The sequence below is a fragment of the Xiphophorus maculatus genome, chromosome 6 (genome assembly GCF_002775205.1).
Source record: "Xiphophorus maculatus strain JP 163 A chromosome 6, X_maculatus-5.0-male, whole genome shotgun sequence".
Lineage (NCBI taxonomy): Eukaryota > Metazoa > Chordata > Actinopteri > Cyprinodontiformes > Poeciliidae > Xiphophorus > Xiphophorus maculatus.
Window position 1 is genome coordinate 6955629 of NC_036448.1, and position 27551 is coordinate 6983179.

Below are 27551 nucleotides of genomic sequence, written 5' to 3' on the forward strand. Positions count from 1 at the left end.
GATTTAATCATGGTCAATGTACTGCACACATCAACAAACACACAAACTCTGAGCCTGATTAAGTTGACACTGCAAGCTATTAGAATCATAAGAAACCAGTACGGTTACAGCTCGACTCCAAAACCAAAACAGTGGCAATCAACAACCGCCTGCTACAAAACAATTTTAAAAAATCATTTAGCACAGAAAAAGACAAAACCCACCAACCTGGCTGCTAGAGGTTGGTGATACTTGTTAATAAGATAGTTATTAACAAGTATCTTGTTAATAATTTGTTTTAAAAAACCTCAAAAAACATTCCAGAAACAATTATTGTGCTTTATCCAAGTGTCTGCATGGAGACTGTTTGAACAGTTATGAAAAACATACACATATACTGCTTGTAAAAGATACACACTGCAGTTTTAACAAAGTGGAGTTGACAAAAAGGTATTTCATGGACAACTTAAAATGGACTTCCTTGATTTCCTTCACTTCAATAAAGCTAATAACTGTATCTAAGGAGTAAAATGAGAGCTGTGAGATAAGAAAATGGCACGATGAAAGCTAAAAAGAGCTCAATGTAGACGTCTCATCACTTATGATATCATGGGCTGGATACTCACTGTTTATGAGCAAAGCAGTGACACACAAAAAATCTTTCCATCAAAAGATTTTGCATATATAAAATTCCCTTCTCACCCACCGCGGGTGGTTCTTATCCTCTGAGCTCGGGTCCTCTACCAGAGGCCTGGGAGCTTGAGGGTTCTGCGCAGTATCTTGGCTGTGCCAAGGACTGCACATTTCTGGACTGAGATGTCTGATGTTGTTCCTGGGATCTGTTGTAGCCATTGGTCCAGTTTGGGGGTGACTGCCCCGAGGGCCCCGATGACCACAGGCACCACTGTGGTCTTCACCTTCCAGGCCCTCTCCAGTTCCTCCCTGAGGCCCTGGTATTTCTCTAGTTTCTCGTGCTCCTTTTTCCTGATGTTGCAGTCGCTTGGTATTGCTACATCTATCACAACGGCTTTCCTCTGTTGTTTATCCACTACGACAATGTCTGGTTGGTTCGCCATTACCATTTTGTCTGTCTGGATCTGGAAGTCCCACAGGATCTTAGCTCTGGCGTTCTCCGCCACCTTTGGGGGTGTTTCCCACTTTGATCCCGGGGTTTCCAGTCCATATTCTGCACAGATGTTTCTGTACACTATGCCTGCAACTTGGTTATGTCGTTCCATGTACGCTTTCCCTGCCAGTATCTTGCACCCTGCTGTTATGTGCTGGACTGTCTCAGGGGCCTCCTTGCACAACCTACACCTTGGGTCTTGTCTGGTGTGGTATATCTGGGCCTCTATTGCTCTGGTGTTTAGGGCCTGTTCCTGGGCGGCCAGGATGAGGGCCTCTGTGCTGTCCTTGAGTCCAGCTTTTTCCAGCCATTGGTAGGATTTACTGATATCAGCCACTTGGGTTATTTGCTGGTGGTACATCCCATGTAGGGGCTTGTCCTGCCATGATGGTATCTCTGGCACCTCAACCTCCGTTCCCTGAAGGAAATGAATTTTATTTCATCTCTCTTTTTTTTTTATTTCATCGAAATGGGCGAGAGATGAAATATATATATATATATATATATATATATATATATATATATATATATATATATATATATATATATATATATAGTATATACTGTATATATACGTGTATAGCATGTCTATTAATAGGAAACACATCTAAAGGTTGCAGCATCTTCAGATGTTTTGAGAATTTTAAGAGATACAGACAGATCACAATGCAACTTTAATCCCACACCGCTCAGATATGAAATCATTTCCCAAAAAAAAAATCCTTGCTCAAATTATCACTTCAAATAAAGTCCCTCTGTTTTCTCACTGCAAAGCTGTGCAACGGCAAAATAAACCTACAACCTTGGAATTCAATTATCCTGGCTCTGTGATCCAAGACAATTGGCTTAATTAGAAGGTGCACTCCAGAAGCTGGTGTCTCTGCCTTAAACTCATATCCACACTCTCCTCCGCCTTCCGGGTCCCCTGCTCCATCTCACCAAGCAGCAGAAAGAATGTCATAGGACACTACAGACTTCTAGAAGATGGTCTAGTCAAATGAGATGAAACCATCTTTTGACTTATATTCTATCCCCGCTGTGAAATATGGGCATGGCATGCTATGGGAACTTTTTGGTTTTTTTCAGCAGGGACAGGAAAAAACACAATTCATTGGTAGAGGTGTACTCAAAAATTGTACTCAAGTAAAAGTAAGAAGCAGCCATCCAAGAAATTGCTCAAGAAAGAGTAAACAAGTATTTGGTAAAAAAAAAAAAAAAAAAGAAAAATCTACTCAAGCACTGAGTAACTGAATAAATTATCATTTAATATTTCAGAGTTACGTCATCAGATGGTCCAAAATATAAAGTTAAATGGAAATGTTGGTATTTTAAGGATCAAAATGACCATTTGTATAAGTAACAAAGAATAACAAAATCGGCCAATAGAACATGTTTCCAAATCAGCTTCTTTCAAAAATAAAACTCATGAAATTGTAACAAAACTGTTAACTGGGCTTTTTCTATAAAAGGGTCTGCAATAAAGCTAGTTGATATGTGCCAAAATACCAACCAAATAGATGGTTTCCCAACAAAGCATCTCCTGGAGCAAAACGTTGCTTCCTTCGGTTTGGTTTCTTTCTGGTTTCTCCTTTGGTTTGGTTTCTTCCGCTCGGTTTAGGGGCCAGCAGGGCACCCCGACTTTTGTGCGGCTTTGTTGGGAGGCAGATAACATGGACACTCCACAAGAACCGCAGTCTTGGGCATGTTTTGAGTCAGCTGTCTGGCCCAACACAATTTGCCTTTTCTCATACTAGCTTGAATTCTTATGGTGTGCTAAATTCGCTTTGAGGACAAAACGTTCGCCCATTAACGTGTGAGTGATGAAGAGACGATCAGATCTGATCAGTGAAGGCCTAATGGCAGCAAGTTGTTCTCTTATTTCCATGCTTTTCACGTTTTGCTCTTTCAAATGATTTTTGAGCCAGACACAAATGGGTGAGGAGTAGGAATAACTTTGCTAATACGTCAAAAACTACTTGGTTAAGATTCGGCTACCAAACTACCTGGCAAGGCGGAGGTACAACTTTTAATTCTGCAAGATTATTAAACTTTTGTATCTTTGTAATCAGTCAGATACTTTCCCTTAATCCTGTCTGGCAACACCGCAAGGCACAGAAGACGGCTATAAATAAATAACCAGGTGTCTGCGTGTTCAAGATAGAGAGAAAGAGTGAGTAATCTTCAGGGAGAGAGGGCAAGCTCGTCTTCCAGTGAGTTCAGACAATCGCAGTGAGATGTAAATGTGGAACCAAAAGTCAAGAGGATGCGGCATCTGGGGAATGAAAAACAGTTACTACACTGTAATTGTTTTTTTCTCTCTCTCTCTCTCTCTCTCTCTCTCTCTCTCTCTCAAATGAGGACTATGTTCGCTGAATATATAAATACTTTGCTCGGCACATGATGGAGGCAACAAAGATACCACAGACTGAGATGGTGTGAGAGCGGGGAAGCGGGTAATGTTGTGTCTCGGTAACAATAGCCCGCATTCGCTGTTCGCAAGCAGGTCGTTTGTTCGAGGCCGTCAAGCAATCCGCAGGGGCGTCCCCAGAACCGGCGCGCCCCACAGGTGGCGCCGTGTGTTCGATTTAAGACGAGCACGTGCCAAATCACAGCAAAGGCAATTACTGAGGTGCTAATCACTGGAAAAAACAAATACGATCCACTTGCGGACAGAATCGTGTGAAGCGTCGTCATTGGCAGCGGCCCAATTTTCTTTGCGTTTTTCCAGGATGCGCCCCGGCTTTCACACACACTGACTGGTGGAGACAGTGACCACCCCCTCGGCGACCTTGATTTTAGACAGCCATTAAATGGAGGGATGCACTGTTTTAGCTATTAACTAGGGTCGGATTGGAATGGATGTTTTGTGGTAGATTCAAGACAAAAATGCCCACAGTTGGCTGCTTAGCAGACACAAAGTTGACTAAATTCAGCTGTAAAACAGCGTCGCCTTAGTAACGATGGCGGGTGGTGCTGTACCGCATCGTGACTCTGTGTGTTTGCCATAATATGTGAAACTGGTAGAAAAAAATAATAATTTGGTCACTCCAGACAGTTTTAAAACCGTAATATTTTTATAAGGTTAGTTTGCGTAGGCAGTGTTCACTGAACCATGTCAAGTAGACAAATACTTTTAATTGCCACATTAGATACAAACACCCTCATTAAGCATATAAATAGTAATCACTTTTCATTAGGGTGGCCTCCATCATCAGCTTCAAATCAACCAGTTGGACTGAATCTCACGTTGACACTCTTCTCTGTTTCCAGAAAGCGTGAGCCACCATCAAACGATGATTCTTTGAGTAAACAAGCAACAGGCGAGGTGGTTTCTGAGCGAGGGCTTTTGTATCTTATTCTTGCAGATCGTTCTGTTACCACTGTTAGGTTATCGCACAAGTCCTGTTTTTCTGTTTTATACATCTTTCTGTTTTTTATGGAAACAGATACCATCTCGAACACTTGAAGTTTTTTTTTCTCTAAAAATATTAACAAGAGGGAGAATAAGAAAAAAAAAACATTTTCTTTTTTATTTGCTTCTTCATTATCTAAAGATGGAAATGAAACGGAGAGCAATCCCAAAGCTCTTTCACTTTCTTCTTACCGTTACTTTGAATTTCTCTTCCTCTGCTTCACTTACACATACAGGAAGCCTGACCTTGCGTGGCTGTACTCCTGAGGACCGTCCTCTGGAGCACAGCAACGCCGTGAAGGTTACTGTAGGCTTTTTGAAAGCGATGCTAAACCCAGACCCCTTCTACCTCTGTTCTCGTCTGCACAGCTCAGGTTGGAAACGTAAAAACTGGCTTCGTCGCTGCTCTTAACATTAACATTTATTTTAGTGCAAATCAGCTTCCATTGTGAGGACGTTGATCCACCTGGTCACTTGCTTGGTTGAATGTTGGTTTCTCTGCCACACTGTCTGTTCTTCCTGCTCTATATAACATACAGTAGCCAGGCTTACTGGTTTATTTAATCTGTTTGCATCTCACATTTTTACTTTAATAATCACAGAGCGGTTGTTTTTACTTGTAGGAAATGTGTTGTAAGACGACAACCTACTTGCATTTGTTCTATTGCGTTTTTTTTCTTTTCTCTCATATACAAATCCATCCATCTATCCATGTTTCCATTGATCTACACATCCAACCATCAACTTTTAATATTCACCTTATTATCACAAGGTAGAGGATTATGATTTAAAAATTACCAGTCTTTACCCAGAGTTCTCAGACACTTGGGTTCATTGTATAGAAAGAAGAAAGGAAAAAAGGAAGCAAGAAAGGGAAGAAAGAAGAAAAGAAAGAAGGAATGAAAAAGGGAAGGAAGGAAGAGAGGGCACCATTTAATATTTAGTATTCTGAGTCTCAGAATAATTTATCTTGTGAAATCTGTGTGCTATAACACCAGTAACCTTGTTGCCAGTAAAGCTGAATGACTTTATGTAGACCAGAATCTTACTAGGAAATTTGAGTCTTGTAGATTTACTTAAAAAAAAACTTACACCTGGGCCTGAATCAAGAGACGTAAAGTAGACATAGACTTTAGATACAGTTTTGCAAATACTTCTCAAAACTGAATAAATCTGCTCTGTCTTGTACCAAATTTAAATAAACAACACTCCTGTAGAGATTACTTGACATAAACGAACATGAAAAAGCGCGTAGCCATGAGAAATCTATCCGCTAACACTCCAAGGGGGAAATGTCCAGAAGTAAAAACCAAAAGAAAAACATTTTCTTCCCCCCCTTATTACAAAATGGCAATTGTTTAACGCTACAACTCCACTTCCACACAACAAGCGGCTAAAAATACAATCGGCATCATGAATTAAACATATTTCCGCAGATCCTCCGGGTGAGTTCTGCACACAAGCGTCTCCGTCACATGGTATAATTACAGAGGTTACAACTGCGACAATAAACACGCTGGAAAGACACTTTCAGACTCTCCTCCGCCCACAGAGGAATTCAAGCCGCCTGATCACAGAAGCAAAAGAGGCAACAGTGACAGAGCCGCTGGTGCACAAGAGCATTCAGGGAGGAAAGTTACAGACTGGATCACCTCAGAGTTAACTGTGCTGGTCAAAATGTGGCTTTTCTTTGTGAAGCACATGCCAGAGTTTTGTCAGAACCAAACTGGAGGATTGGCGGGGTTTACTGAGAGTTATGTTTGGTGGTAAACCAGTTATGTTTACTGGTGGTAAACCAGCTTTTTGCGGCCGAGTCCTGGGTCAAACTGGAGCGATTCCCATGCTGTCCAGAAACAAGAAAAAGAAAACAAAAGTCTTAAGCTCAGTAGCTGGAGTTGGTCTAATTAAATGACAGGAGAAACTAGCTGGATGGGAAACTTCTGAGTCGACAACAAAGAAAATTAGTTCCCATTTGTGTCGTAATGAATGTGGGTTGAAGAGAAATAAATGGTAGCATAGTGTCATTAAAATGATTATGTATGTTTTTAAAAAAACTTTATGTGACCTGCTAGCAAATTCTTGTGAAATTTAAGTGTGAGTTATTTGTATATTTTTTTTAAATTTCACACCAGGAAAGCCCTTTGGTACAGAGCCCCCTAGGGGACATGGGGAAAATTTTTTATCTTTTTCATTACCTCACAAAAGTTTTGTAGGTATCGCAAATACATTTTGTATACAGTCACAAATGTGGATTTAAAATTTCAAATATATGCACATATAAAGAGCCTCAGTGAAAATGTGTTGACTCTTAACTCTTTGGTGCGAAACACTGATTGGAAATCAATTTATTCACTGCATGTTTATGTCTGTTTTGCGTAAGGCTGAGATGGACCTGCACAGGGAAACGACCCGTTAAACCATTTAGACTACAAACACAAAAGAGACACAATCAAAACAGTCATATATGAATTTATTACCCCATGAAAGTAACTCAGAAATAGTCCAAATAGTAAATTGCATTTTTTCTTTCTTTCCTTTTACGGAAAGTTTCTGTTTATATCTTAGAAGGGAGGTGGAAAGCCCGTGCTTGGCCTGTTTTGCTTTTGCATTTTGTACGTAGGTTTGTGGTGCATTTTTATACTAAAGAAAAAGATCTAAAACTTCAGATATCTCACAAACGAGATATTAACACACATGGAAAAAGTCTTACGAAAACCTTATATTACAGCAGAATGTACAGTGGCCACAGCAACAAAGACTTTCAGTATTCAAATATGCCGCATGAACTGATCAGTACATTATTACGAGAGAACGCAAAAGACACATTTTTTTTTGTCTGGGGTACTTTGCTCCACTTGTTTGGTCTGAAATGAAAGTGTTGTTTGGTGCGTTTTGCTTTCGCATTGTGCTGTTTTTGCAAGCGGACTATAATTAGTAAGCAAAGCCAGGCGGGTGACAATCATTGCCCCCATTGGATGGTGGGGTTCTAAGGTTCTAAAAACTTATTTAACCTCACAAACTGACATGTTTGTGAAATACAGGAATGTATGATTAAGCTGAGTTTTATATTTATATCACTGAGTTTTATATTCGTTCTTTAAGATACGTCCCAGCGGAACATTCTGCACGTACATGCATACCAAAAAAAAATGCATAAACAGAAATAAAGTAGTCAAAAAATCCTTTAGACTTTTAAATTAAAAGTCTAAAAGACGGCTTATTCTTTCAGTATTTGCCAAAATCATTGAGACCCTCGGTCCAATTAGACGAAAAACATTTTCCCTTCCATACAAAGACCATAAAATGTGTGTATTTTCTTCGCTTGATACATGGGTCCTGTCAGACGTGGGTGGGAATCAATGTTTTTTCTTCCAGCGTCACAATTACAAAATGGAAACTCTTTGTAAAGGATGTACTGTGAGAAAGACAAAAAAAAATATCATTAAGTATCTTGGTTGCCAGCATAATTAACTTTGGTGACTTAAGTCTATACAGAGGCAATGTGTTATTCTGTATGTGAAGTCAAATCAGAAGGAAGAAAAAAAAAAAAAAAAAAAGAAAAAAGAAAAAAAGTTGTGCGTTCCCACACGGACCTAAAAGCGGGACGGACAAGGAAAAAAAAAGAGAAGACGGAAGTTGAAGCCGTCAAACAAAGAGGACAGGAGTTTGGGACTTTTTGAATCACAGATCCTAGTCAACCTGTGTACAACTGGATGATCTTTTAGATGAGCAGAGAGGCAGCCGGTAAGATATAAACTGTGTTGTTATGAGATCGGACCGCAGAGTTGTCTACAATCCAGTTTGGCCGATCGGATCATTAGTGACAGCTGAACTGAGGTGGTGGATTGCAGCGGCGACGCTTGCCGTTCATTGACTGATGGACTTTTATGATTGAATTAATTATTGCATTGATGAAATGGATTTGGGTAACAAGTTCAATTGTTAATTTACCATCAACTTCAAAGAATAATTTAAAGCTAAATTTATGATAAATATTTATTATTAATGTTGAGAAGCAGATGTTTGTATGCTAAGAAATGTATGTGTATGAAATGTAAATATTAACTTGGAATGCACTTTAAAGTTAAGTTAAAGTTAACATAAGTTTAGTTACTTGTGTATTTAATTTTGATTATTTTGTATATTTAATTTGTGATGGGTTGCTTGGTATTATTTATATAATTTGCAACTAAGTGAAATTAATTTATACAGATTAGTAATTATTATTTTTTGGGTTTGTTTAAAGGTTTTTACCTGCATCTTCTGGATCAATGGTGAATATGTCCATACACTGAAATAAATGGAAGTAAAAGCAAGGAAAACTGTTTGGTCCTTCGAGTAAAATCCCTGCCATTAAGAATCTGCATGGGGTCATCCATCCCTTTTCAAGTGGGGAAGTGCACAGTTTAAAAAAGAACTTGACAGTAAAAACCGGCCAAAAAACCGGCAACAGTATAAACCAGCGGCATTGAAAAACCGACCACAAACTGCTGATGAGAAAGAAAGAAACTAATTGAAGGATCTTGTTAAAGAAGAGACAGTAGCTGACATCATTTGTTTGCTTCATATCTGTGAACAACTGAGACTGATTCAAAAGATGGCAGAACCAGCTGATGAGAAGTCTGTTGAACAACTAAAGATGGAGAGAACGACAGCAAAGAGGTTGTTGACTCGATTGATCAATAACATAACTCGGACGCATGAGGACATGACTGAAGAGGAATTAAAGGACAATTTCAACAAGCTCAACATAGAGGCTGGAAAAGTAATGGCAGCAAATGATGATCTGGAAGCAAGTCTCATCGCAGAAGTGGAATCCAAATTGGGTGAAGATGACGACGCTGCACTGACTGAACAGCAGAAATCTGACCTGGAAAAAACTGCAAATGAATGTGAAGCAAAAGTAAGAGAAATCAAAAGTTTAATCCAGGAGACCCTGTGGAGAACTTTTGGGAAAACTGAACTGTTAATTGCACTTCAAGTAGCAGAATCAGAATGTGAACATGTTGCCACTATTGCACCAGGAGTGGAAAAAGAGGCATATGACTTCACCCTCAGTCATCTGAAGGAACTTTTAAAGGCTGCAAAAGAAGTTCATTGTCGCTGGAAAAGATGGATTCCTCATGACTATCGGGATGAAATTCAAGATCGGCTGAGAGGATTGGAACTTAGTGTCCCAAAGTTGGTCTCCAGGACAGCAGAGTTCATTAATGCAAGATTAAAAGAAGATGAAGGAAGAAAGGAGCAAACTGTAGCTTCCCAAAATTATTCATTACCAACCATCAAGCTGAAACCAACATCTCTCCCAAAGTTTCTTGGAAACAGGCGTGATTTTTATAGATGGAAAAGGGACTGGGAAGCTCTTCAAAAACAAGGAGAACCAACCGGTTCAAGAGAGGTGAAAAAAGTGCAGCTACTGGACAGTCTAGATGAGAAAATCACAAGAGACCTTCGCTTAACCTCCTATAGCACTCCAGAAGATATTTTTCAAGTCCTTGAGAACCGCTATGGAAATCAGACAGCTATTGCAATTGAAATTGTGGAGGAGCTACAGAGAATTCCTGCAGTTAGGGGTCACCAGCCAAGAAGAATCGTGGAGTTGATTCAAGCTGTTGAAAAGGCTCTTAAGGATTTAAGTGACCTTGGAAATACTGGCGCCATCAAAAATCCTCTGGTGACAAAGTCAGTTGAGACCAAGCTTCCTGAAGCTCTGAAGAAGGAGTGGCTCGTTTATGCAGCTGATAAAAGGAATGCTGTGGTACCAGAGAATCGGTTTGATCACCTCCTTGCATTTCTGAAAGATCAAGAAAATATTTATGAGCAACTAGAGCAACTGAGAGAAGAAGAACCAAGTAGGCGAGAGACCCGAATGGAGCAAAGACACGCCAGAACCAAGTCAGTCAAAGCAATTGATGACTTCGTAAGCTGTGTTGTCTGCGGCGATGGAAAACACAGAAAAAGACTCTATTTTTGCAAACAGTTCAGAACATTAACACTAACTGAAAAAAGAGCTGCTGTTAAGAAGGTAGGAGCATGCATAAAATGTTTGGAAATACATGATGATAAATCATACTGCAAACCTGGGTTTTTGTGCAAGAATCAAAGCTGCAGGAATGGGGAGGATCCACATCACTATTATCTATGCCCAAGTGCTGAAGCTAAGAAAAGCAACACAACCCAGAGGAGGAACCGAATTGGCCCACAAGAAGACAAAGGTAGCAGAAAGTATACTGAAGATCAAGAAGAATTTCTTAAGAAATTGTCACCTGATTTGGCCAGACATTGTAGAGATGTATTTTCAAATACTGCATCTAGAAATTTTAATACAACTCAGAATCAGTTAAATTTCCTGATGGATAGTGGAGTGCAGGAGCTGCCAGTGTTAATGATGCTTCTTGAAGTAACCGCAAATGCTGGACAAAAGATTGGCACATTAATTGATCTGGCGTCAGATACAAATTACATAACACACAAGGCTGCAAGCAGATTAAACCTCAAGAGTGAGGAGATCACACTCATTGTCCATGGAGTTGGAGGGATGAAAGTTTGTGTGGAGACTAAACGTTACCTCCTGAAAATTCGTGTGAAAACCTCCAAAGGCACTCTGAAACCTTATCAGCTTGTTTGTTATGGACTTGACAGCATTGCAGACATTCATAAGCATGTCAAGGCAAAGCAGCTGAAAAGATTTTTTCCAGACGTACCACTGGATGAACTTGTAAGACCCAGAGAAATAAGCTTACTTATAAGCCACAGGGAAGGTCAGTTGACACCACAAAGAATTAGAGTTGTGGGGAACCTTGTACTGTGGGAGGGGCCCTTAGGAAAAGTGGTTGGAGGAACCCATCCAGAATTGTTTGAGGAACTTGCCATGACAGCTCATACAACCAAAACACATTTTGCAAGGTCAATGAGGGCAGCTGCTGTGAGATATGAAGAAGTCATTCATGAAATCCCACAGCATCCGCCATTAATTCATCAGATCTCCAACCAACTTAAGGCATCAAAGACTGCAACTACAAGCCAAGATTTCTTGGAGTGGTGGAGATGGGACAGTATTGGCACGGCTTGTGAACCTAAGTGTGGAGGATGTCGTTGTGGAAACTGTCAGCCGGGAGGAAAGGCGATGACGCTCGCTGAAGAAAGGGAGCTTGAGGTAGTGAAGGAAGGCCTCACCTACAATGAAGGAGACAGCCATACAGACGAACCTCACTGGCATGCTAGGTACCCATGGTTGGAAGATCCAGCATCCCTGCCAGACAACAGAAATGCAGTCGAAGCTACATTTTTTAGAACAGAGAAGCAACTGGCTAAAGAACCTGACTGGAAAGCTGCTTACACTGAACAAGTGCATGACATGCTTCAGCGTGGAGCTGCAATTAAATTGTCTGAGGAAGCAATCAACAAATGGAACGGCCCAGTGTGGTATGTAAGCCACCTAATTGCTCCAAATCCACACTCAGTGACAACTCCTGTAAGACTTGTGTGGAATAGCAGCCAGAAATTTAAAGGGATAAGTATGAATGACCTGCTGATGAAAGGCCCAGATGTCCTAAACCAGATCCGTGCTGTCCTATTAAGGTTCAGAGAAGGAGCTTATGCTGCGTTAGGAGATATAAAGAAAATGTATAATTCTGTTTGGCTGGAGGAAAGAGAAGTTCACTTGCACAGATTTATTTGGCGTGATTCTGAGGATGAAAAAGTTGGAGATTACGCAATTACAAGAGTGAACATTGGAGATAAACCTGCAGGATGCATTGCACAGTTGGCGATGCGAGAAACTGCAAGTTTACCCTCATTTATTCATCTTGAAGAGGAGCGACAAGTCCTTCAGAATAACAGCTATGTTGACGACATTCTAACATCCCACAATGACCCAGACAGGCTAAAGGAAATCACAGAAAATGTGGAGTGCATTCTCAAAGCTGGAGGTTTCAAACTCAAACCTTGGGTGTTTTCTGGGCAAAGTGGGAGGAAAAATTGTAACAACAAGCAGGATGAAGTGAAAGTAAAGACCATGGTTCTACCAAACCAAATGCGGGATGAGGACAATAAAGCACTCGGTCTGGGGTACATTGTGGAGGAGGATAAACTCCATGTCATGGTCAGCATAAATTTTTCAAAGAGGAAAAAAAAGATGCGACTTGGACAAGACCTCCAGTTGGACCAAATCAGAAGTCAAACACCAAACCCTTTGACAAGGCGAGAGCTCCTCAGTCAGGTGTCTGGTCTGTATGATCCAGTTGGCTTAGTAACTCCTGCAAAACAGAAGGGGGCAATCCTGGTGCGGAAAGCTTTCCAAGAGGCAAAGAATGTGAGTAGCCAAGTAAAAGACACCTGGGATTTAGCACTCTCAAGTGACCTTAGAGAAGATGCAATCAAGCTTTTTGAAGAGTACACTCAGCTTAGTAAGATCCAGTTTAGCAGAGCATTAACTCCCTTTCATAACAGCAGTGACCCTTTAGCAATTACATTTTCAGATGGAAGTGAATATTCTTATGGAGCAGTGTTGTATCTGAGGTGGGGATCAGCTCGAGACCCAATCATTAGGCTGGTGGAATCCAAGGCTAAGCTTACTCCATTGGAACAAAAAGGTGAGGCTGTTAAAGCAGAGATGTGCGGAGCAGTGTTTGCATCACGATTAAAGAAGTACTTTGAGATGCACAGCCAAATCAAAGTTGAGAGGTGGTATCACCTCATTGATAGTCAAACAGTTCTTGGAGCAATTCAAAGAGAAAGCTATGGGTTTCAATCATTCTTTGCAAATAGGATTGGAGAGATCCAGAGCAACACAAGGATCCAAGATTGGTGGTGGATTCCTGGGAATCAAAACATTGCCGACATCATTACCCGAGGAGCTAGCCCTCAAGATCTTGATATTGACTCTAAGTGGCAACAAGGCCCAGCATTTCTAAAGTCTCTAGTTGAAAAGTGGCCAATTAAATCATCTAAACAACTTGCTATTGATGCAAAAGGGAGCATCACCAAGTTGCAAAAGAAGGCATTCATTGCTGTAACCACAAGGACTGGGATAAAGGAATCAGAGCTCAAACAAGAATTACCGCAAAATCAGGCAGAGGTTTTGGCAAAGAAGCAGCGGCCATCAATATCCATACAGAATCTGATAGATGTTAGCCGCTTTAGCAGTCTGACACGACTGGTCAAGACAATTGTCTGGGTTTGGAGAGCAGCGAAGAGATTCATTAAGAAAAATCAAGTTGCAGCTAAACCAAAGTGGGAGGCAGTCTGCTCAAGAGGGGTAATCTCTGTGAGAGAACGAGAGGATGCTCTCAGGGATATTTTTCTTGCTGCTCAGATGGGTGCCAACTTTCCCAACACAACCATAGATAGGTTGGTGGTTTATCAAGACAAAGAGTCTGGATTATTAGTCTGTGGCGGCAGGATACAGATCTTTAGAGAAGACAGAGCTGCAGTTCCCATCATACCCCATGATGCCTGGGTGTCAACACTGTTGGGCCGAGAAGCTCACAATGCTGCACATGATGGAATTGCTGGAACCCTACTGAGGATGAGGAGAAAAGCCTGGGTTGTAAAAGGACGAAGGATAGCCCAAAAGATTGTTGACAATTGTATGGTCTGTAGGAAAGCTCGAGCTCTGAAGTGTCAGCAGTTGATGGGTGATTTGCCGCCTGAGAGGGCTGAGCCTGCACCTCCTTTTAAGTTCACTTCAGTCGACCTCTTCGGACCTTATTATGTCAGAGATGACGTCAAGAAAAGGGTGACGATTAAGGTCTGGGGAGTCGTTTTTTGTTGTATGGCCAGTAGAGCTATTCACACTGAGTTGGCAAGCTCGCTTTCCACTGAAAGTTTCCTGATGGCCTATCAGAGATTTACTGCAATTCGAGGTCACCCACAGAAGATCTGGTCTGATGCAGGCACCAATTTTGTTGGAGCAAAACCAGTTATGGAAGAGTTGTATAGGTACCTGAGCACCCAAAACAGATCAGATTTGGAAGAAGCAGCAGCAAAGAATGGGACTGAATGGGTGTGGAAAATCCTTCCCGCAGACTCACCTCACAGAAATGGAGCTGCTGAAGCTGCTGTTGGCATTGTGAAAAAAGCTTTCCAGAGTCTTGGTCAAGAATTTACACTGACTTTCAGTGAATTTCATACAATTCTGTACAACGCTGCCAACCTTGCAAATGAGCGCCCAATTGATGCGAGAATACAAAGTCGAGAGGGTTGTATTCAGTACATAACACCTAACAGTCTTTTGCTTGGACGAGCATCTCAGAGTGGTGATATGAGAATGTTTGATTTTTCCAGCTATTCATTCAAACGACTTGGAGCTATGCAAAATGAGGTTACTAAGTTCTGGAAAAGTTGGAGGCAACTGGCTGGTCCTAACCTTTTTGTGAGGAGTAAGTGGCACACTTCTCAGAGAAATGTGGCTGTTGGGGACATCGTCTGGTTGTGTGACCAAAATGCGCTTAGAGGGCAGTTTATGCTGGGCAAAGTTGTAAGTGCAAGTCCTGACAAGAAGGGTGTTGTGAGGGACGTAAATGTCCAGGTTGTCCCAAGTTATTGCACCCCTATAACAAGACATGTCAAGCAAAGACCAACTCATCCACCAAAGAAAGACAAAATCAAGACCACCATTCTTCACAGGGATGTTAGGAGGCTCATTGTCTTAATACCTGTAGAGGAACAAATGGAAAGTCAAACCAAAGAGTAAAAAACTCCAGATGTACCAAGATGACAATGGGCTGCGATCTTCCCATTGATTAATGGAAAGATCGAGTGGGAGGTGTGAAGTCAAATCAGAAGGAAGAAAAAAAAAAAAAAAAAAAGAAAAAAGAAAAAAAGTTGTGCGTTCCCACACGGACCTAAAAGCGGGACGGACAAGGAAAAAAAAAGAGAAGACGGAAGTTGAAGCCGTCAAACAAAGAGGACAGGAGTTTGGGACTTTTTGAATCACAGATCCTAGTCAACCTGTGTACAACTGGATGATCTTTTAGATGAGCAGAGAGGCAGCCGGTAAGATATAAACTGTGTTGTTATGAGATCGGACCGCAGAGTTGTCTACAATCCAGTTTGGCCGATCGGATCATTAGTGACAGCTGAACTGAGGTGGTGGATTGCAGCGGCGACGCTTGCCGTTCATTGACTGATGGACTTTTATGATTGAATTAATTATTGCATTGATGAAATGGATTTGGGTAACAAGTTCAATTGTTAATTTACCATCAACTTCAAAGAATAATTTAAAGCTAAATTTATGATAAATATTTATTATTAATGTTGAGAAGCAGATGTTTGTATGCTAAGAAATGTATGTGTATGAAATGTAAATATTAACTTGGAATGCACTTTAAAGTTAAGTTAAAGTTAACATAAGTTTAGTTACTTGTGTATTTAATTTTGATTATTTTGTATATTTAATTTGTGATGGGTTGCTTGGTATTATTTATATAATTTGCAACTAAGTGAAATTAATTTATACAGATTAGTAATTATTATTTTTTGGGTTTGTTTAAAGGTTTTTACCTGCATCTTCTGGATCAATGGTGAATATGTCCATACACTGAAATAAATGGAAGTAAAAGCAAGGAAAACTGTTTGGTCCTTCGAGTAAAATCCCTGCCATTAAGAATCTGCATGGGGTCATCCATCCCTTTTCAAGTGGGGAAGTGCACAGTTTAAAAAAGAACTTGACACTGTATAATCCACAGATCCCACAAACCCATTAGCTCATAGACGTTGATTTAAAAGACTTAGCACCCACATTTCAGTCCTTGAGAATCTGGTTTATGATAGAAGCAGTTCATGAACTAAAACGAAGTTAAAAAAACAAAACAAGCATCCGCTCATAGAAAAACATAAATGACATATCTGGATTTGTGTTGTTTTGATCTACGAAGGTCAACATTAGAGCTCCAAGCTTCATAGTACAGCTAATAAATGTAAGTTCATAGATACATCCGCAGCAGAAAGAGTAAAGCATCCACAACTTAAATGGAACATATATTTGCTTGAAGGGGGAAAATAAAAAATAAAAAGAAGAAAAGTTGACCACAGAGGATTTCATCTTCAGTAGAAGCCTTCAGTACAAAGGCTTCCCATAGCTATTCTCAGTGCATTGAACATCACCCATTACCACCCCAGAGCACTACTGGCTACCTACTGTAGCGCCATGCATAATACATCGGGTCGACTTTGAAGGGCTTTTCTCCGAAGAAACGACATCGCAGACGAAATCGCTTATGGAAAGTAGCATCAAAGAGCAGCAGCCGGCGTTTTTTTTTTTTCAGAAGTCTAAGAGCGAGATCAGCAGCATTACACAGCCGGGACGACAGCCTAACGCCAGTTGGAGCACAGCGAGAAACTGACAATATGTCAGGGGGGCAAAATAAATAAATAAAAATAAATCGGTTTCAAAGCATTTTCAAATATGATTTCGTCTCACTTGCAACCAGCTGTATAATTTTTTTTAATTTTTTTTTGGAGAAGGGAGGCGATAAGAACCTCTTGAGAAACGTACCCATTTGCAAATGTGCTTCTTCAGGACACCATATGCATAAAGAAGTGTGATTCGTATCACTAAACTGCACACATATTTTCACACTTATCGATATTTGATACTTTCTCTTTTTTTTTAACTGTGGAGAAAATTGTCACGGCAACACGAACAGGTTTAGGATGTTTTATACATCATTAATTGGAATTTATCGCGACGACAAACCTGAATTGTTTATTACGATAAATGATAAAATGCTCTGGTTTATTATCCAGTTGGGGATGACACCAATAGAAATCATCTCACACAGAGGGATGACAGAGCAGATGATATATGATGAGAGCTCTCCAAACAACACTCATTGATTTTTATTAATGGCTAGCCTCATGACTCCCAATAATTTAGCTTAAGCAGTGTCGATTGTTTCTATGGCTTCTGGCCGTGGCAAGGTTCTGAAAGCTAGGTTCTGCTAAAAGGTTTCAAGCACCTGCAACAGAGTACTCTTCTTAGATTTATAGTTTGTGTAAATCTAGACGTCAGTGTTTTTTTTCTCTTTTATTTAAAAGTGACACGCCCCGGCTTTGAAAACATAGATAAACTGAACCAATCTGATGAGTCTTGTTAACAACATTTTGGTTATCTTTACCCGATTCTGGCCTTACTGTCTCCAATCTTTATCATTTTTGGTGTGAACAGAAGTATGTTGTGCAAATGCTGTGACCGTGTCATAGGCAACATGTGACTGCATGAAAGTCAAGAAGTGAGAGCCTCAGTTATATGAAATTAACACAATAATAATAATAATAATGAAATCGGGATTTTTTTTACCTTACAAATTTTGTCGGAATCAAATCGTCTGAGAAATTATTTTAGCAAAACATTCACCTAAACCACAACAACAATAATATTTTTTCTTACACCGCTTTACGTTAACATCAGTTAATCTGACGGAAACATTCGGCGTGTTTCATTCTCACACGTGCAGAAAAATTCATTAGAGGTGCCGCCGCCTCCTTTCTCTATTTTCAGTGTAAATAATCACCAAGTTTTGTCCTAATAACAGCCTAATCCAATCATGTCAACATTTCAAAATGTCACGAAATAACATTTGGGTTAATAGCTCTGCTTAGAGATGTTTTAAAACTGCAGAAGACGGTTCAGGTGATCCCTGTTGGACTAGCAGCTAGCTTCATCCTCAACTACTCTGGTTTTGAATTAAATGGAAGATGTCATAAAAGTTATCTACAGCAGGTAGGATATCACCTGCTTTAACAGAGCCACGTGTTAAAAAGAAAAAGAAGAAGAAAAAAAAATCTTCAGCAATCCTGTTAAGTAACCAGTGAAGATTATCTAAGTAGCAAACCCCGTTTCTCTCTGCTTCTTCTTGGCTTCCTGTCACCATTTCTCCCACAGAACAGGACGTGCTGCTGATTTCCCAGCAGTGCTCCTACATTTTTGGGAGTTTGTTCAAAAATGTTTTCCAGAGCTAGATATAGGTTTAAACTGGCGCATTAAAAAGAAGAAGGCGGCGACTGGTGCAACCTCCCCGAGCGACTGCTTGGCTGAGAGTAAAAAAAAAAAAAAAAGGAAAGTCGGAGGATTATTTAGCCACCTTTCACTGTACCGATGACGCATTTGTGCTCACAAATCCAAGCGGACCATCTGAAGCTACTGCAGTGACATATGCACATCCTAAAAAAAAAAAAAAAGAACGAAAGAAAAAAAGAAATCGCGCACAACTCGTCTTTTTCCTCTTAAGCGAATGAAATAATCATTCCAGCTCTGCCCTGAAGTGTAAGTGGTGTGGCCGCTTTATCTTCCCTTTTTCTCTCTGGCAGGGCTATAAATAGTGGAGAGAGCTGCTGTCTCTCATATTTCATGTGTCACTGGCTCCCACAGTCACTGGTTGAAGAATGTTCACTGCACACATAAAGCCTCTTCTTGCATCCTTCTGTGCTTCCTTCCTTCCCCGTTCTGCCGTCTAATAGCCTCTCTCCTGCCGCCTCTTCTCTCCTGAATGCCTTGTCCCAAGAGGCCAGGTCACAGTCACATGTTTTGGGCCGCAATATGCCAATGTAGGCCAGCTCCAACAGAGAATACCAAGTCATGTTTACTTAGCCACAAAAAGCAGCAACTGTCAGAAATTGTTTTCCTCTGTCATATTAGTATTAAAGGCACGGAACATATTATGTAAAATTAACTATTTTGAGCTTTCTATCATGTCATAATGTCACTCCCTCATCAAAAACATATCCATTGCTTTGATATTTTTCATGCATTTTTGAGAAATCCTTTTAATCTCCCACGGTAGACATTCAGGGGTGCCTAAACGCTTGCTCACACAATGCTCCGCCCATTTCCACAAAGCTCCGCCTCCATGCGAGGTTCCGCCTTTCCCGCTCGGCTCCTCCAGACTAGCAGCAGCAGCAATCAGCAAACACCTGCGGCGGAACTGCACGTCTGTTCTGCGTATCATAAGAACCGTTTCCCCAAGAACAGTTGTAAACGGCAAAACGGAGGAGCACTGTTACGATGAAATAGAGGTCGATTTCAAGGCGTCAATTTGCGAGTGACATTTCTTTAGTTTCTTTCCTGGGTTCGATTCCCGGCCGGGGTCTTTCTGCATGGAGTTTGCATGTTCTCCCTGTGCATGCGTGGGTTCTCTCCGGGTACTCCGGCTTCCTCCCACAGTCCAAAAACATGACTGTTAGGTTAATTGGTCTATCTAAATTCTCCCTAGGGGTGTGTGTGTGTGTGAATGGTTGTTTGTCCTGTATGTCTTTGTGTTGCCCTGCGACAGACTGGCGACCTGTCCAGGGTGAACCCCGCCTCCCGCCTGGAACGTAGCTGGAGATAGGCACCAGCAACCCTCCCGACCCCATTAGGGACAAAGGGTGAACAGAAAATGGATGGATGGATGGATTTCTTTAGTTATTTTAGATGTGCGGCATTTTTACATCAACTGAAGGTAACGCAGTTTGTAGATTTTGCTATAAAATGGCACCGTGGACCTGGAAAACGCATTATACTGCCCCTTTAAAAGTGATCCTACATTCAAAACAGAAAGAAAACTAAAGCCTTAAATATATATTTAGTTATATAGAGTGAACATTTAATAGATTGTAGAACACTGAATATGTTGGGAAATGGATCACATTTACCACATATGCCTCGACAGATGTTACAACAAAACTGTACTTGATGCTAAAAGCAAGGTAACGACAGGGGTTGCAATTTGGGTTAATTTTTAGCACAATTAGAGTGGTTTTCACACACAAAGCCAAAGCAACACAAGGCTACAAACATGAGATAAAGCTTTGCACAGGTGGACTGCTATGCCAGCTCTGTGAAAACATGCGCCGCCATTTGACCTGCTGATCATCGCTTTCTCAAGATTGCGGAGGTAAGGCCGGGACAGCTGATTTCTCCAATTTGTGTCAAATTCTGTCATCATTAGGCCGGATCTATCCGGACATCATTCACAAAACTATTCAGCCTTATCTACACTTTTCTTGTATATCAGCATCTTGGAACTTGACACGTTATATTGACAACTGCATGTAGAAAATGAGATGTACTTGTCGTACTAGTCTGAAATGGCTTGGGGGGGGGAAAGAAAATATTCTGTTTCTATATTTTTGCTTTTTGTTTTGTTCTTGTTGCTGGGGGGGTTCGCAAAATGAGAAAATGACTTTATAAATATCAAACTGTGTAGAATTTCTTATCATATTAAGGTCTCATCAGATAATAAAAAAAAAAGTGAAATGGCCCTTTAATTTATCCCCAATAGCTAGCACTGAAGCACATGGAGTCTTTCGTGGCTAACTGTTAGCTGCTGACAGTATTTTTCTTTCTGCCAACAATCTGAAATGTTGCCATACAAACAATTAAAGATTTCTAAAATGTTCTTTAACAAGCAGTATTTTTGTCTACTCCATCACTACGACAGTTCACTTGAAGAACTACTTTATGTTTAACTTCAAAATAAGAGTTTCAAACATAGATACAACAGGGTGGAAGGCTTAAAGCACTTCCTACAATAATACAACACACCAACTTCAGCAGATGAAGTCACCTGCTGAAAGCAACTGGCTAATTCTTTACAAGTCAGACTTTACCTTAACAAGAAATATGATGGGGCTTCATCAACAGAAATATTGTGGGAACTCGAGTCCCACAAACGAATAATTAGTGGCTACTGCTAGCAACACGAATTGAGCACAGCTGCAATATGTTTTTACTCGCCTTTTATTAGAGATAAAAACAGATCCTGTCAGATTAGTTATCACCAGGATCAATAGTCATTTCTAGTGCCAATGAGATGGCATTGCAAAGCTTCTTTCATTTGGTCTTCTGATCTTTAGCGTGCACTAGAGGAAACCAACAGGTTGAAATACCAAATCATATCAAAGTAATTGTAAAAGCACAATTCCATGCAACCCACCACATCAGCTGTTGAAGTTATATATACAAAAAGATTTAGTTGCTTCACATTGATTTCTTCTCAAGTTGAATTTCTATCAAATCAGCAGCCTGGATGGATAAATGTACAGAGAAGTAAATCTGAAAATACAAGCATTCCTATTCTCGGTTCTCTTTTCCAGACTGCTAAGTCCTAACCTGGTGAAGAGCAGCCAATTGTTCTACAATGGGCCCTGGGCTATTGAGAAACATTTTTTTTTTTTTATTTAACCCAAATGCTAACGTTTGGCCGGGACGTATGGAATACACCAGTTTGATGCTGTGAAGCTTACTGGAAATTGCGTGTGCTACAAACAACCGTCCTCCACTGCAAAAAGAGAACGGGTTTGCCAAACTACAGGCAAACTACAATTCTAAAACAACAACAACAAAAAAATCATTGTTCACTACGTCTTCTGTTCACTGATTGGCTTGCTTGAAATTCTACAGGAGAAATCCTCTTCAATGGCAGAAATCCCAGACAAAGCAGTGAAGGGAGATGAGAATCAAGCGCCAGTGTTTAGAAAGGCTAAGTGGTTCCATACTCCCATATTTTTTCCAGACCATTTGTAGGAGCCATGTTCAAGACTCAATAAAGACTTCAAAAAGCAATTTCATAAACCTTGTTATCTTTTGCAACTTAAAGATACTAGCAGTGAAATGTGCCTACGGTGAAACATCAACTTAACTCCAGAAAAAAAAATACTCCATTAAGCCTATCATAGTATGATCAATGGTTTCCATTAATTAAGCTGGAAAGACATTTAGCTCGGGACACAATGTTGTATAACTGCAACAAATCAATGACATTCATTAATTCAGCCTAGAGGCTACGATACATAAGGACACACTTTTTATGTCACAGGAGCAGCTGAGAGAAGCCCAGCGAAGGAATTCCCAGTACAGGGCTGCAGTGCTGAAGCACATGGAGCACGATATGTTAGCCAGCCGAGGGAAAGCTTCACAGCGATTTGACCTGCAGCCAAGGAACTCTCTTAATCACTCAGACATATTGCTTAGTCACCAGCTCAACCTGGCAACTCCTTACAATCCAAAGAGAAAAAAAAACAAACAAAATGAAACACTTCCTTCAAGTCGTCCTCGGAAGCCAGTTCTGAGTGTCCTCTACCTGTGGCATATAGAGAGCGTTAGCCAAATGGATTTCAAGAGAATCTCTCCAGGAAAATGACTAACAGGAAGCTTTATGGGGCAGAGAAGTTTTTTTTTTTTATAAACTCTCGCTTGAGTTCGGTCTGAAAGCTGTCTCACACCAGCTATAAAAAGCACCTCTGATTTCATTTCACTTTCAACCATTTCCCACATGTGCATGTCCTCTTATCTGTCTGACACCAAAGCTGTTTAAAATATCCTTTTGGTCACTGCAAAAAAAAAACTTTGCAGAGTCCCAGATGAGCTGATGCAAAAAAAAAAAAAAAAAAAAAATTCCGTCTGTAAAATAATACGTTTCCAGACGCATGATGGAGGCTTGGGGTTAAATATAATCATGTCATGTGGCAGTAAGTATGACTCTGATGAAACTCTCTGAGCTCATTCGTTAACAGTGGGTAAGAGGCAGGTTATTGATCGGATCTGTGTTTGTGTATGTCCATGCGGGCGGATCAATGACGACCCTGTGTCCAGTTAATCCCAAACCCGGAGCAGAGGCCCAGCAGTGCGGGCGTGGCCTTGTGAGCTGGAGGGAAGGCGGAGGGGTTTGTTTCGGAGGCAGCAACTGGAAACAACAACCTAATTATTTGCACCGATTCTTTTGTGCTTAAGCATCTCATAACGAGACCTTTCCAGCTAATTGCCTCGGTTAATGTTTCCCACGTACAGTGCAGCAACATCAACATCAACAATTTCTGGAGGGAGGAAGAAAAAAAGTGGGTTTTTTTATTGTGGATTTATAGGTCAGAATAAAAGCTGTTGCAGACAGAGGTACAGATCTTCAGTAGCAAAGATATTTTTTAAAATACAATGCTTTGAACTTTTTTTTTTTAACCACAAATATTGATGTATGCTTTGGGATTTTATATAATTGACCAAAAAAAAAAAAAAGTAGCACAAAATTGTGAAGTGAAACAAAAAGATGTATTTGAAAAGCAATATGGAGTACTAACACAAAAGCTTTGATTTAAAACCTTCTCTTAGCTCTTGTATCTTTAGAGTCCCTAAAGTGAACCTGCACAAAGTCTTTGGGCCTTTATGAAATGAGCATCATAAATATTATGGGTTTTTTTCTAAATTTGCCCAGTATTTATATCTATCCATATTTATATCTATCCATCAAGTTTGGCTTCCCCAGTCAGATTTGTGCTCTGCAAACCTTTGCCTGGATGGCCCCTAAGATCCAAGTCTCCCAACTAATCAACAGCAACACGGCGCCAAAGAATGCAATGATCAAAGCGATTAAAAACATGGAATGTGTGCGAAATGAAACGTTGGAGATTATGGAAAAGAGGATAATCTGGTTGAGTTTTGTCAGCAGAGGTAGTGTCTGAATATATGTACTAAATATAACTCGGCTTGTCTGTTTTCTTCTTTTTTTTTTTCCTTTAGAAAAATCAAGAATTACAACGAGACGGAAGAAAAACGTCTAACTACAGCGAGACAAAACAAAAATCCACCATCCAACAAAAGATGTCACAGTGGCTAATTTATTTCCTTACCCATACGCTCCTTTTTGTAATGGCTGTCTTCAGCTGCAACTGCTTTTATGACACACTTAAAGTTATTTTTATGCGACATGTTTTGTCAACATCAAGTAGAACATAGCCATAACCTATCTGCAAATAATTCCACAATAAAGCTAAAATGTCAAGCTCTCAGTTGCACAAAAGAATAAGTCACGGGTCACAGAGGGCGTTCTATAACAATCAGACCAATACTTTCATCTGGACTTACAAATCAATTTAAGAGCACAGCTGAAATGTCATAAATGCATACCCTAAAGTATACTAATATCCAGCGACCGCAACAGAGCGACCTATACTGCTCCGCGAAATCTTGGGTTGGAAGCCTTCTGAATGTGACAGCAAAGTGCTGCGCAAACCTTTAGGATAACGAGGAGGATTAGCGGGTGTCGGGGCGCTGGCTGGATGCGAGAGCAGTGAATGAAGAGGCATTAATAGCCAGACAAAGCGAGAAGCACACGGGCCAGCCGCCACTTCCTCTGCCGCGCATGTACAGGGAATCAGCCAGCCAGCAAATGACTGCAGAAGGGTTCGAAACTAATGAGAGCTGCAGGCACCCAAGAATGCCATTTAAAGGATACAGAATGATAATTAAAAAAAACACACAAAACAAAAACCAAACAAAAAAAACATCAAATAAAAGTCTGCTACAAGAAGACCAGATATAGCCAGCTTGCCATTGCCAGACCTCTCAACCTTCTCAGGGTTTAATTGGTTGAGTGGTCAACTTTCACGCATTTAAAGTTCTGTTTCAGCGAAACATTACTGCTCAGAAAACAATCCAGGATGCAGCCTGAAGCGACAGAATACAAAGAAATCATGCAGTTTTCAGCACAAACCGCTCTGATGTGTCGGCAACAACGGACCCGCAAAAGGGAAACGATGCGAGAAAGTCGCACTTGGCAAAGTGCATCTCGCAACGTCCTTTATCAACGGAAGTGGGTTAAAATATAAAGTCAAAAAATAAAAAAACTAATTTGTGTTAACGTGGTGAAAAATGTTAGGATTTTAAAACCACTTGCGACCCAACAACACCAAAAAGTGCCCTGCTAACTGTGAAACATTTTAAAGTGCACCGATGTGGCTTTGCATGGCTGACGTCATATTCAGAATTTTGTCTGATTCTGAAGTTTTGATGGGTTCAGCATGCGGTACATAAAAGAGAGAATATGCTTCAGGTTAAATAACAGACTTTAAGCCCAACAAAGAAATGAAAGAAATACATAATTATTCACATAAACACAAGGACATAATGGAGCTGCAGCTCAGTAAATTAGAGGATCATCGAAAAGAAAGTTTATTTCAGTAATTCAATTCAAGGGGTGAAACTCGATTTTTTTTTATTTATTGGACCCAAATGATCTATTTGTTCATTTTGACAATTACTGCTTACAAGATCTGAAAATACAACACATTTCCTTCCACTTAACTTTCCACTGATTTGATTGGATAGGACATTTTGTCAGAAATGTAAAATGTTTTGACATGTAGTGACCTTCCGCATACAATCATTGACAAGCAGGTTGAGATGCAAAACTGTTAGGTCAGCAGTCTTTCCCCGTGATTTGCATAGGCCACATAACAACACTCCTGTATTAAAAGCATGACAAAATGTCTCTAGTGGAAATAATATCTAGGACTTCCACCAACTGCAAGCCACAATCGTCCAAATTAACAGAAACAAACACTCTGCAATCTATCCATCACTAAGTGTATAATTAATTCGCATCCAGAATTTGCATAAATAATATTCTGACTTACTGAAATGCAGCTGTAAGATACCAACCTTGACCTGACTTCTATTAACCTACAGAAAGTCGCTACTGGTTGATGCCTTTCCAGCCCAAAAAATTTTATGAATTTTCAACGAAAATGAAAATAAGTTATGACGTAACCTGCTGATTGAGGATCAGAGCCAATCCGGAGAACATTAGTCCATTGCTTGGTGCATCTCTGGAAATATCTTCCCAACTGTATCTCCTCCTGACAACAGACAACAGCTGATAGAGAAGCTTGTTCACCTCAGGGTGATGATGGTGAAATAGTGTAACCAGGGTGCAGTTCATTTCTCTTTTTTATTTTATGTTTTATAAGTTTTTAGCTCCAAAATCTCCTCAAGACATAATGGCTCTCTTTCTCTCTCTCTCCCGGTCTCTCTCTCTCTCTCTCTATCTTTTTTTTTTTTACACCATTATGGATAAGAAGCTCATTTGTAATTATGTAAGGCCCACTAATATTGAAGAGTGAGAACAAAGAACGGCTGTCGGGCTGCAGCTGACGGTCCTCCAACACCCACCAAGTCCGACACACACACACAAGCAAGGAAACAAGGGCACGCTGAGCATACATATTACAAGAACCACATGTCATGTCAGGATAATGGAGTGTGCTGGTAAATGTATCTAGAAAGGCTTGTCGGTGTGTCTGGCAGAGCAATCTGCTGGAATTAAGGTGGGTAAATAAAGAGCAGTAGAAGGCAAGGATTTTAAAGCCCATAACAAGCAGACGTCTATCGTAAGGAGTTAACCTTGATGCCTTGTTTAAAGCTGAATCAAGGATCTGCTGCGTTAAATATAAATGAGGTCCAATTAAAAGCTAATTGTCTCACGTTTTACTGTAGTACTGCTAAATAATCTAAGTAATAAAATATGTACACTTTTTGTAATATTCTAGTTCTTTTTTTCCACAACATATTGCTCTTTCTTTTTCTTTTTCTTTAGGTAAGGGAATGTTCTCCCAGCATATGAAGGGGTTTTCTCGGGGTACCCCGGCTTCCTCCCAATGTTCAGAAAGCACAATACAGTATTTACAGTATTTAGTATTTGTACATAAACAAGAAGCAAATTTAGCTCTGAAAGGAGTGGGAGGAAGCTATGTTAATTATGTAGTGAGTGTGTGCATGTGTCTACCCCGGTTCTCATCCATTTACATTTTACTGGGAATCTGATCTACTCATTTGAACTCCATTAAAAGCAATCAACAACAGACGGATAACCCTGTTGCAATAAGCAATTGTAAATTACAATTATAATTTCCATTCTGATTATTAATTCTGTTTACATTTTATTTATGATTTCTGTTGCACATGTTTCATGTCATATTTTATTTCGCATATTTGTGTTAACAAGTGTTAACTGTTCTTTACAACATTAAAATGTATTGGTCTCTCAGACGGCAAACTTGCTTTATTTTTGCCATTATCTATGTACTGTTTGAAAATGACGTCAAAACAACAGTATTGTCACATATCGCAATGACTACTGGGACAATTTATCGTCCAGCAAACATAGTTATCGTGAGCAGTCTGCATGTGTGGAATAAACTTTGCACTCAACTGTACCGTGGCGAGACACACACCACACACACAAAGAGCTCGCGTACGTTAAACTTGTGAAATTTACA

The 27551-nt window shown here is 40.2% G+C and overlaps 2 protein-coding genes across 4 annotated transcripts in view; one reads left to right on the forward strand and one right to left on the reverse strand.

The window, feature by feature from the left end:
* The window catches only part of LOC102232724 (catenin delta-2-like), a 174325-nt gene that overhangs the window by 138076 nt on the left and 8698 nt on the right, over nucleotides 1–27551 (reverse strand). The window lies entirely within an intron of this gene.
* Nucleotides 8057–16188, forward strand: LOC111608835. Of its 2 annotated transcripts, XR_002752877.1 has the most exons (3): nucleotides 8057–8261; nucleotides 8764–15515; nucleotides 16018–16188. XR_002752877.1 is itself a non-coding variant. In XM_023335128.1 (2 exons), exon 2 carries the CDS (start codon nucleotides 9115–9117, stop codon nucleotides 15211–15213), a length of 6099 nt encoding a protein of 2032 aa, XP_023190896.1. In that variant the 5' UTR covers nucleotides 8057–8261; nucleotides 8764–9114; the 3' UTR covers nucleotides 15214–15962. The 2 variants fall into 2 exon arrangements, 1 of the variants encoding a protein (XP_023190896.1); XM_023335128.1 differs by lacking the exon at nucleotides 16018–16188 and having other exon boundaries at nucleotides 8764–15962.

What these genes read in the sequence shown, in the direction of transcription:
- LOC111608835 (XM_023335128.1), top strand. Translation starts at nt 9,115, where the DNA reads ATGGCAGAACCAGCTGATGAGAAGTCTGTTGAACAACTAAAGATGGAG.